General features: G+C 37.7%; 1 protein-coding gene across 1 annotated transcript in view; it reads left to right on the forward strand.

The window, feature by feature from the left end:
- RAB33B (RAB33B, member RAS oncogene family) overlaps positions 1-3,356 on the forward strand; it is a 9,000-nt gene extending 5,644 nt beyond the window's left edge. Inside the window, exon 3 of the mRNA XM_019664067.1 lies at positions 549-3,356. Coding sequence (XP_019519612.1) covers positions 549-989 — 441 coding nt within the window. The 3' untranslated portion in view covers positions 990-3,356. The remainder of the gene's footprint in view (positions 1-548) is intronic.
- The last annotated feature ends 8,687 nt before the right edge of the window (positions 3,357-12,043 follow it).

Genomic DNA, 12,043 nt, shown 5'->3' on the forward strand with positions numbered 1-12,043 from the left:
GATTTTCTAATCTTTTAAAATTTTCAAGGGAGCTTGGATTTCATAGACTGTGTATATATATATATATATATATATATATATATATATATATATATATATGTATATATTTATGTTGGGGGCTAAACCTCATGACTCTAACATCTGTCCTAAGTCTGCTGTTTTAAATTAGACTTGTGACAGGTAGAGAAGGGCATATAGTAACTAAATTTATAGGAATTAGACACTTAAGTTTGTTAAAACCTAATATCATTTTCTCTTAATATTTTAAAATTAAATTTTGAGGCATAATTTTATCCAGACAAATTTGATTTACTAAAATTTAAATGCTAAGTTGAAATATTTGTTCTGATACTTGCATTAATTGTGAGGTAGCTGGACTAGCATCATGGAGTCTGGATCCCATAACTAACACCGAAGCGGCATTATGGAAGGGAACAAAGTAATATGAGTGAAGAGGCACTGTAGACCATGTAAAGGTGAGTCAAAATTTCAATATGAATAATTGGAAGCAGTTTTCCTCTCACTTTTTTTTTTTTTTCCATTTTCAGATCCAGCTATGGGACACAGCAGGACAAGAACGATTCAGAAAGAGCATGGTACAGCACTACTACAGAAATGTTCATGCTGTTGTCTTCGTGTATGATATGACCAACATGGCTAGTTTTCATAGCCTGCCATCTTGGATAGAAGAATGCAAACAACATTTGTTAGCCAATGATATACCACGGATTCTCGTTGGAAATAAATGTGACTTAAGAAGTGCCATTCAGGTACCTACAGACTTGGCACAGAAATTTGCTGACACACACAGTATGCCTTTGTTTGAAACCTCTGCTAAAAATCCTAATGATAATGACCACGTGGAAGCTATATTTATGACCTTGGCTCATAAGCTTAAGAGCCACAAACCATTAATGCTTAGTCAACCCCCTGATAATGGAGTTACCCTGAAGCCTGAACCAAAGCCTGCAGTGACGTGCTGGTGCTAAATAACAGTCTTTAGTATACTGTTTAATTTTGACTGAAGAAATACTTTGGAAGTATGACAGTGATAGTCATAAGATTTAATCTCAAATGTAATGAGTCATCCTGATACTTTACTGTTTGTCATCATCATGCTCACTTTTGCATTTTGTGTTTGCTTAGTCAAGTTTGTCACTGTGACAACACAAGGAAAAAGTTGGTTTTCAGGTGAGGTTGAAAATGAAGCCAAGGCAGGATGAATTAGAACATCTTTCCATTGAGAACCCAGTGAAGGGGGCTCCAAATAAGAGTCTGATGGAGTTTTAAGTCAGTGACTGTTCAGTCCTGTGTTCCTGTAATTGAAAAAAAATATTAAGGGTTCAGTACACACTTAATGGTATGTCCTTTGAATGGGAAAGTGTTCTCGATTGGATAAAAACTGGTACTTGCCTCTCCTTAGAGTTCTTTCTTTGTATTAATGTATTTAATTGCGTTACTATTTTGGTACATTTTAGAGCTAAGACTTTAGTTTTAGTGGAGGAGAAGGCATCAAATGTGTCCTGGTTCTCAGTCCATAAAGAATGACTTTCCCAACAGATTGTGATGCTCGATATTTTTAATCAGTCAAGTCTATAAAAACTGTTACTTTTAGAAGAGTAATTTGAATTGTTTTCTTAGTAAATTCTATTAAAATATGCAAAATAAGTCAAATTTTAATGCAAATGAAATGACATAATAAGGTGCTTTATATTTTATTATGATATCTTGAAACAGTGAAAAACAAATTGAAAATATATAAGGAGTTGTAACTAGGGGGAAAATAGGTAAACGTGGTTCCTGGCTACCACAGGAGACATATTCTTAGCTTTTAGTAATTTCTGGATGTGTATCTGGCATAGTATCTCTTGCTCGCTCTCACACCCAATCAACTTAATGACTAAAGGCTGAATTAACAAATCATGTTCCATTTGGATTGCAGCTCTGAGGACAGACCTCTAATTGCTATGAGTTTCCATATATCTGTAATAGTGTTGTGTTACAGTACATCAATTTTTAAAATCTTTATATTTTATGGCCACAACATGCTATTCCTTCCTCCTCGGTATGAAAAACAAATTAGATATTGAAAAATATCTTGTCTATCCCTCAGTGGTGGAAAGAATATTTCAAAAAGTTTTTTATCCCACTTTTATTTTGAAGTTAAGACTTTGCACAGAGAACTAGTAAGCCTGTTTATGAAGCTATTACATGAGCGGAAGTAAGCCATGAACTTTCACTGAAGTGTGCACACTAACTCTGATAGATTGCTGTCCTTGGCAATTTTAGAGGAAATTAAGCCAAAAGGTGATTGTACTTATAGTATTCTCAGAATGTAGGAAACAAATTAAACATGTATCTAATCTAGTTTGGGATTTTTGTTTTATCATCATGATGGTCCTAACTGGATAATTTAATTATAAAAGATAATTCTATTAATTGAACTAACTGCAAGTAATAATTATAGAAAATAATTATTCAGTTTTAAATATTAGAGATTAAGGAAAAACAATTTGGCTTGTGTTTAGGGAGATTAATCCATTTTTCTTAATGCTAGAATTAAAAATGATTTGACTTTATCCAAATTAATATTGATTTGTAACTATTTTTGTAGTAAAACAGTGACAGCTGTAATAATTGTGATGGATGTAACACTTTTTTAAAAGAAGGGAATCTGTTTATTGCTTTTCAAAACATTTTCTAAAGTGAGGGAAGAAAGTTTATAGACTTTCCAAGCACATTTATGTTTTTTTCAGTGCTAGTGTTAATGGTTTTTTAAAAAGGAATTTAACTTTCTTTTTGTAAGAAGTTAGTAGTTAACTATCCTTTACAGTTCTGTGAAAGGATTTATTTTTTCACTTTAATATTTATTAATTTAAAAATATTTGTATCTTTGTAATGATTTGTTTTAACTTTTTCTATGTATGTTTTTATTTTTAAAAAGAGCATACATATTAGTTGAATGGGGATAAAGCTTTTAGATACTTTCTAAAATATTTATAAAAACACTTCATGACTGTTGAGAAATCACTTCCAAAATGGTGGCTATCAAACAACTAATTATTAATTTTTAAAGCACAAATACATTTTGTAACTCATGTGTGAATTTATTTTAACTGTGACCTTTTAATTGAAAACATATATATCTGGAGAAGTCTTAATTTGAGAACAACAAAGGAAGCTAATCCAGAATCTAATGTAGTTAGCTATTAATTATGATGCTTTATTGACAGTATACTGCTAATATGTTTCCTCATGAAATCTAAACTAAAGTTAAATAGTTTTGTGGTAGACTGGTGTCACTGTAACATTTCCCTCATGAACTTCAATAAACCAGCTTTGCCATAAAGAAATTATATTTCGATTGGTACCATTCAGATGATTTACTGGTTATCTCATGGCAGAGTTTATGACTTATCAAACTGAAAGATGTGCAACACATTTTTCTTTTACAAAGTGAATGACAAAATGGTCATTCAAATTGTTGACCATTTCTGTAATGTATCTGGAATATATTTTATAGCAAGGAATATGCTACTTAACTTAAGAGTTATTTGTACAAAAACACTAGGGGCGGCCAGGTGGCTCGGTTAGAGCGCGCGCTCTGAACAACTAGGTGGCTGGTTCGATTCCCGCATGGGCCACTTTCAACTGCGCCCTCAAAACAAACAAACAAACAAACTATCTCTTCCTGTTGGATGTTTGGAAATGTTTCCATCTGATGGGCTTCGCTCACCCTCATACATGCTCTTATTTCAGCATAAATAAAAAGCAAAAGTTAGAATTTTCCATTGTGTTCAAAAATATTCCAAACTAAGACTTACCCTAGACTTTGGATCAATTTGTTAAAGTGTAAATGCAGCATCGTAGTTTGCAAGAATGAATCGGGGAGGTGGAAATCTAGCAAATGAATTCCACTAAAAACCTTTGTGTAGCTGGTGGGTGGAACTGAAAACTTGACACCAGGTTTAATAAACCCGGTGGATGATGTTCTTCTATTTGGACCCAAGAGTCTTTGTGAGTTGTATTTAATGACTGTCAAAGTTAAAAACAAAACAAGTATCAACATAAACTGGATTTAGAAACAGATCATGAAGTGTTAAATCAAGGTTTTCAAAATAACGAAGCCTTTTTAAGCCTACCACTTTTATTCCATTCCTCCCTAGGATATTACAGTGGGAGGAGGAGGAACTGCTTTCCTTAATTCTGCTCCTAGAAGCCTTGATTGCATGTGATAGTCTCCCCATCTTCGTAGTCAGTATCCAGTATTTGAATGTCATTTGTCTCCTCCACAGCCACCCTCTTTCCCAGAGTGTTTGCCATTTGACAATCACTCATATCCTTAAGTGATTCCTCTTGATTCTTTCACAAGTTGGCTCCAAGAGGTTTCAAGAGGGAAAAAAATTCCTGATGTGATGGTTGAGTCATGCTTTGTGAAAATGAGCAATTCATGCCCAGCATGATGCTACAGCAACATTGCCTCCAGACTCTGCCGAGAACATGTGTCTTCTGGGAGTTTTGTTACATGAAAGTAAAAATGAAGTCACTCTGCTTTTAACTCCTTTTCTAAGCTTAAAAAAGCAAAGCAGCAATTCTTAATTTAAAAAAGGGAATGAGCTTAAAAAGTCTTCATCTTTTTCTCTTGTATCAGGGCAGTTCTACCTGCTGAATCTCAGGAAGACCTCTATAAGCCATGTTACATCTCTCAGCCTCAGTTTCCCTGTCTGCAAAATGGGGCCAATAATAATGCTAGCCCCTTTTATGCTGTGAGACAGTTGTCATTAGATTGACTTATGCTAATGAAATCCTTTTAGAAGCATAAGTAGGACTTATTTCTTCAACTGACAAAGTAATTTCTAATACAAACTCCATTTTCTATTGTATTTTGTCTTATAGGGATCATCATCCCAAACTTTCCTACAGTTAGAATCTCTTTCGATCTTATGAATTGAATTCAAATTAGATACTCGATTTCAGATATCCCCTACAGCAGAAACAAAATGAACAAAAAGCCACCAAACTCTTCCAAACCGGGTGCCCTAATCTAGAGTTTCTGACCAGCTCTGAGGTTTTGCTCAGATTACATCTGGTTACTGTCTTAAAGCCTGTTTCCTTCAGAGGTGACTCATGAATACTGGGATTCACAGGCTGGAAACTGTTGTCTCCTAAAAGCAGCTTTTATCTCTCACCCTTTTGGTTCTCTCGGAGCCTCAAGGACTCCTCACTTCAATCCAGGTTTTGAAACTCAGGCAATGGCAGCTGCCTCAGGGAGAGGGAGGTCCTGGGGTTAAAATCTGTATTTATTTTGGAGGCCACATGCTGAGTCACCCTCTCCTATCTCCTGCCCCCCAGCAAGCTATCCAGTAGGCAGCTTCTGCGCCAAGCCTAGGACCAAGGCGCTTTCTGAAGACCTATGAAAATTTTTGAGACCTGAACAAAAAAAAGGGATTGACCTCAGAATATGAAAATAAAATTAAGAAACAAATGTCTACAAACTAAAAATTATGCTATTAACCGATAAAATATTAATATTCATAAAAATGAATTATGTAGTTTTTAAAATTATAGTTGACATTTGGTATTTATATTAGTTTCAGGTGTACACCATAGTGGTTAGACATTTTTGTAATTTATGAGGTGATCCCCAGATAAGCCTAGTACCCACCTGGCACTATACATATTATAGTTACTACAATATTACTGACTGTATTCCCCATACTGTACATCCCCGTGACTATTGTGTAGCTACCGATTTGTACCTAATCCCTTCACCTTTCTCACCCAGCTCCCCAACCCCCTCCCACCTGGTAACCATCAGTTTGTTCTCTATATCTATGAGTCTGTTTCTGTTTTATTTATTTTTGTTCTTTAGATTCCACATATTAGTGAGATCATATGGTATTTATCTTTATCAGTCTATTTCACTCAGCATAATACCCTCTAGGTCCATCCATGTTGTCGCAAATGGTAAGAATTTTATTCTTTTTTATGGCAGAGTAATATTCCATTGTATACATGCACCACAATTTCTTTATCCAGTCATCTATTAATGAGCATTTTGGTTGATTCCATATCTTGGCTATTGTAAATAGCGCTGCAGTGAACATAGGGCTGCATGTATCTTTTCAAATTCGTGTTTTGGATTTCTTTGGATAAATACCCAGAAGTGGAATTGCTGGATTATGGTAATTCTATTTTTAGTTTTTTGAGGATCCTCTGTATTGTTCATAGTGGCTGCACCAATTTGCAATCCCACCAGCAGTGCACAGGGGTTCCCTTTTCTCCACATCCTTGCCACAAACTAATTATATTTTAAATCAATTAGTAGGTTAGATTATTTCGCTTCCAAAGGACCATACATACCATGATTGCTGAGAAACTGATTACAAATTAAATGGTTTACTTGTAGCTAAATTATTTTTAAAAATTTTTCCAGAAAAACTACTGTGAGTACATTTTAATCTATTTGATATCATGTGGAGTGAGACTTCCACAAAAAGGAATGCTTGGAAATTTGAATACAGACTGTGTTCTAGATGGTATTAGGGAATGATTGTTAATTTTCTTAGCTGTGATAATGGTATTGAGGTTAAGTGGGAGAATTTTAGGAGGTACAGGTAGAGGTATTTAGGGGTGAAGTGTCTTGATGTCAGCAATTTGCTTTCAAAATGTTTTGCAAAATAATGACTTTGTGGTAGAAAGGAGGAGGAACTAGCTTCACTTATTCTGCTCATAATAGCCCTGATTATGGATAATAGTTTCCACATCTTTGCGGTCAGTGTCTTATATTTGAGTATCATTTGTTTCCTACACAATCATCCTCTTTCTTTAAGTGTTTGCTGTTTGAAAATCACTCAGCATGTCAGCCACCTGCTTTCAAAAGTTTCTGCAACGATAACAACAAATATATATGTATGTGTGTGTATATATACTCATAGACAGTCCCGACTTACAATTTTTCAACTTTACGATGGTCTGAAAGCAATATGCATAATAATTTACATGAGATATTCAAAACTTTATTATAAAATAGTCTTTGTGTTAGATGGTTTTGCCCAACTGTAGGCTAATGTAAGTGTTCTGAGCTCATTTAGGGTAGGCTAGGCTAAGCTATGAGATTTGGTAAGTTGGATGCATTAAGTGCATTTTCCACCTAGGATATTTTCAGTTTATAATGGGTTTATTGGGATGAAATCCCATGGTGAGTGAAGGAGCACCTGTACATACACACATACACAGAGAGAGAATAAGTGTTAACAAGTGCTTTAAAGAACCCCGAAGAGATGAATCAGAGTTGGTTTGAATACACGAGGCCTGTGGGAGAGGAAGTAAAGAGAAATGGGAATTTAAAAGAACAGTGAGAACCACCTCAGCCCTGGCATGTGATGCTGATTTTGCAAGAAGAGGCATTTTACCTTGACTGACTGGGTCACCTTCACTTCCAGTGCCTTGTCTCAAGAGTCCCTGAGGTGTCTATAGCCGTGGCACTCCAAATAGCTATTGGGCAAATGATAGCGATGGTATTTTCCACTACATTCTACTCTCAGCCAATCATAATTGCTCCTTTTTTTTGCTACCAAGTTGACTCCCCTGACATACCCCTTCCTGGAAGTCAGCCAACCATCATACATGTCCTGTGTTAAGCACTTGTTATTCCCATTATGAACTCTGGTTTAGCTTCTCATTTCTTTTGATGAAAAAGCGATGATTAGAAGAGATCCATTAGAGAAGACCTATTTATTTATTCAGCAGATATTGAACGAATAAATGTCTCGTACGTTTGTTTCAGGCACCATGCAAGGGGTAAGGATATAGCAATAAAGGCAGACGAAGGCTGTAGCCCAGTGATGCTCACCTTCCAGCCATAAAAGACAGCTAACAAGTAAACAAATACACAAAATAACTGTGGATTGGATAAGGGATAACAATGAAACAAATTGGGTGATGCATTAGAGGCTAAATGCAGGAGGCCTTCTAAGATAGGATGGTCAGGGAAGGCATCTCTAATTCTGACTGTATGAGTTTAAAGCTGACAGTTGAGAGAGCAAGTCATGCAAAGAGCTGGCAGAGAGCACCAGGCAGAGGAATCAGCAGGTGGAGAGGCCTGGAGCCAGGAGAACGCTTGGCATGTTTGAGGAACAGAAGGCCTGGCCGGGCTGCAGTGAGTGGGGGGAATGGACTGAATGGCACTGGAGAGTCAGAGGAAGCCAGTCTGTTGTAAATAGTTTAGATTTTATTCTAACTGCAATAGGAAGCCATTGAAGGGTTTCAGTAATGCAGTGGCATGATCTGCTTTACTATTTTAAAAGATTACTCTGGTTGCTGTGTGAAAAGAGGATTGGAGAGTAAGAGGTGAAGTCAGCATGCCAGCTGAGTATCGTTCTTTTACACAGTTTTCCCAGGGGCTCCACTCAGCGACTGCCTGCCCCTCCCCCCAAAATCTCATTGGCCAGAACTAGGTCTGGTGGCCAGTCCTAGCTGCAAGGGATTCTTGGAATGTGAATATTTTAGGCAAAGGAGGGCAAGGGGGAAAAGGGCTTGTCAATGGCTTTGGGGCAGTGTCTGCCACTGGAGTCATCTGCATTATTCTTAAAACAGGCCTATGGAATTGGTGGGGCAATTTTTATTGGACTTGTTTATAAAGGGGAAAGAGTGTTAAAGAGCACGAGGCCCACGGAGTCCTGTCTTTGGGCCTCAAATTGAAGGTGCTCTTCTCACGACCTTTCATATTCTGGGCTTGCCCCAGTCACACGTGTCCTGGGTGAGTCACTCTAACTCTGTGTTCAATGTCCCGTGTACCTGAGCAATTACCAGAGCTGGAGGGCACTGGGGGGATGACAGATTTATCGCACCAGACTTTGGAATGGAAAGAAGCCTCTTTAAAATGAGAATAAAATACTAGTGTCTTCTGTTATCCTAGGAAATGTTCCACCAAACAGAACGATAAGAGCATGCACCCAGGGGATGTGGAAGGCAGCCCACTGTCTTGTGGGAAGAACATCAGGATTTTGTGTTTGTATGAATCTACGTGATGTAGATATAGGCAGAAGCTCAGCATCGCTAATATTGAATCCATGAATTGACACTGGATGTCAGACCTGTGGGACGCAGGTACCCTGATTCTGCAGTGTACACTGTGGACAGGTTGACGGCAGCGCCCTCACTGATCATTCACTTTCAGTGGATTGTGACAATATGGGTTTACAGGTCCCTGGTTGAATGGATTTACTAGTCACATTATCTTACATGGGAAACGCCTTATAATTCTTTGTAATGAGATGGGGGAGTGTCAATGAAATTCTAGTTAGAAAAACAATGCTCAACAATTGTTATATATGTTTATTTTTTCTTCCTTTATTTTCACTTTTGGCATTGTAGCCTGACTACATTATAGATTATATTCAGTGAGTATTCCACAAAGGTACATTTTCGCAGATTAATGAAAAATCTTTCCTGCATTTGTTTTCTTTTAACTAAAGGTTAAGATGGAATTCTTTCCCAAGTAATGATGCAATGTTTTCTACTGTGGAAACAAAGTGAGATAACTAATGGAAAGTACCGAGTACAAGGCTTGCTGAATAGTAAACATTCAATAAATTATGCTATTGTTCTTCCACAAGTTCAAGGAAGGCAACCACCAGCTGGGTGGGGTGTGTCTGTATGGACCTTCCTGGCTGCTTCGTAGAGGTTACATCAGGAGACGTTCATTGTGTTGGGAAAATTTCCTGGGCTTCGTGCTTTTCCTGGTTTTTATAGGCTCGGGACCTGGATATTTTGTCAGCACTTTGGGAATGGCTCCACTTTTCCGAACAGCTTCATTAACCAAACTCATAAGACTAGAATCAAAACCAGAATCCTTGTTCAGTCACAGACGATAAGAACACGATGGATTGAGGCGCTAGCACCGTTAGAGTATTTTCTCCAGGAATGAGAACAAGGGGAGTTTTCACTTATATACATGTAACCTAATAGACTTAATGTCACCTAATAGATTGATTTCACAGAAAAGACTAGTTTGCCAGTAAGCCTAGGCAATTCCAGAAAGGCAATTACTTGGACAGAATTAGGACAGGTAATGTTTGTGACACTCGTTTTTTGATATGTTTACAGTTAATGACTTTCTCTTTTTCAATTTTTTTGTTTAACTTTTTATTAGGGAGATTTGGAAACATAAAAATCCACAGTATATGATAATGAACCCCCACGTAGCCATCACCCACCTTCAGTCACTATCCACACACAGCCAGTCTGCATTTTTATCTATGTCCTCATCCACTTCCCCCACTTCCTGTATTGGTGTTTGAAGAGAATTCCAAACATCCTGATTGTTTGAAAAGATGTTTTATCAAATCAAGTCCAGCAGGTTTGAGAGCCATTTTTTTTCTTTTCTGGCTACTTTAGATAATCACTCCCAGGGAGTGATTTTTGAGTTCTTGGCGGAAGCCTGTGTTCTGACAATTACCATTATCATTAGGTACAGTACATTCCAGTTACTTTGATCTTAATTACTCAGGAATAGCATCCTGAAACATCACTAATGGACTAACCTGTGAAGCAGAAATACCAAGCCTTCTGTGTGCTGTGGGGTGTGTGTGTTGGGGGGAACAGGGGTGATCCCACATGCAGGATCCCTGGGTGGGGGTCTAAGAATCTGCATAGTTCACATGGTCCCAGGTGATTCTGCCCATTGAAGCTGGGGAAACACAAGCCAAGAACCTGGGTAGGCATTGCTCAGCCGTAGGTTTCAAGCCAGGGTGCTGAAAAACTGGAAAAGAGACTTTTAGAAAACCAGCTGCATTTTTCTAATGCTTCTCCCACCCCTCCCTCTTGCTGACTCACATCTTACTGGGTCAGAGACCATGAGGCTGGAATCTGGTGTTTCATGGTGGCTATGTCGGGTTCTGCAGGACAAAGTGCATAAAGTTGTAAAGAATTATGGGCTGCTCGGAAGTCACCAGCTTTCAGGTTTCTGGCTGTGTTCCATGCAGTTGTGGGTGCTGCAAATCTTACCTAGATAAGTGGTGTTCACACACACATACACACACACAAGCATATAACCCACACAGTCCAGGTGCTGTATTTAGAATAATTCTATATAAAGAAGTTTCTAGAAATGTCTCTTAATATCGCCATTCTACTGGGATAAATTACTTTCTTTTTAGGGACCAATTTCAACATGTGTGGGATATACACAGCTAACCTCAGTGTGTATCCTGCTCACATGGTAAGCCTGAAAATAACTCCCATTTTTTATTTCAAGCTAGTTAAGATTTCCTTGTTTTGGAGAAGCTGTATTCCTCTTCCCCAGGCTAGGAGTTAGATTCTAGAGTCTAGAAGAAATTTGGGGAGCTGTTTGTCGGTGAAGGTATGTACACACTGCCATTTAATTCTGTGTAGTTTGTGCATATGGCTGGTGCCAAGGTAACTTCCCCTGGTGTGCTGTGACTCATTTGGCACACCATAGTTGACTCATTTAAAAAAAAAGTGATAAATCAGAAGAAGTACAAGATTAGATTAATTTAGGACTAAGGAACTCATAACCCCTGTTTTGCAGAAAATGTGCTGTAGCTAAATCAATTTTAAAGAGGTAGGTAACATAAAAATGCTTCTGTTTGTTTTAAAAGATAAACAAGCTTTGTTTGAAGGTGTTGGCTGCAGGATCCAAGTGCTGTTCGCCCTTTTGAAATTTGGGCTTATTTAAAAAATAAAAAAGTCCTGGAAGTGGTATCTTCATTTGCCTAGTCAAAGTTCAACCCGATGACTGGACTAAACATCAGCTCAGCGTTGATGTTTGTTTTTAAAATATATGACATCATCCGTTTGCTCAAGTTCTTTTTGTCACACAGCTTCATTTAAGAAGAGCTTACCACAAGAGGGAGCTGGGCCATGAAGAAATCAATGGGTTGTTCTGGAACTAGAAATAAAAACGGGAGTGCAGGCGATTCAGAGTGAGACCACCAGTATTATCGGTTATTTTTACAAGTGATTACTCCATTCTTTTTTTTGAGATTTTTTTGGGGGAGGGGGTTTGGGGGAGAGGAAT

Source organism: Hipposideros armiger, unplaced genomic scaffold (assembly GCF_001890085.2).
Source record: "Hipposideros armiger isolate ML-2016 unplaced genomic scaffold, ASM189008v1 scaffold_415, whole genome shotgun sequence".
Taxonomy (NCBI): Eukaryota; Metazoa; Chordata; class Mammalia; order Chiroptera; family Hipposideridae; genus Hipposideros; species Hipposideros armiger.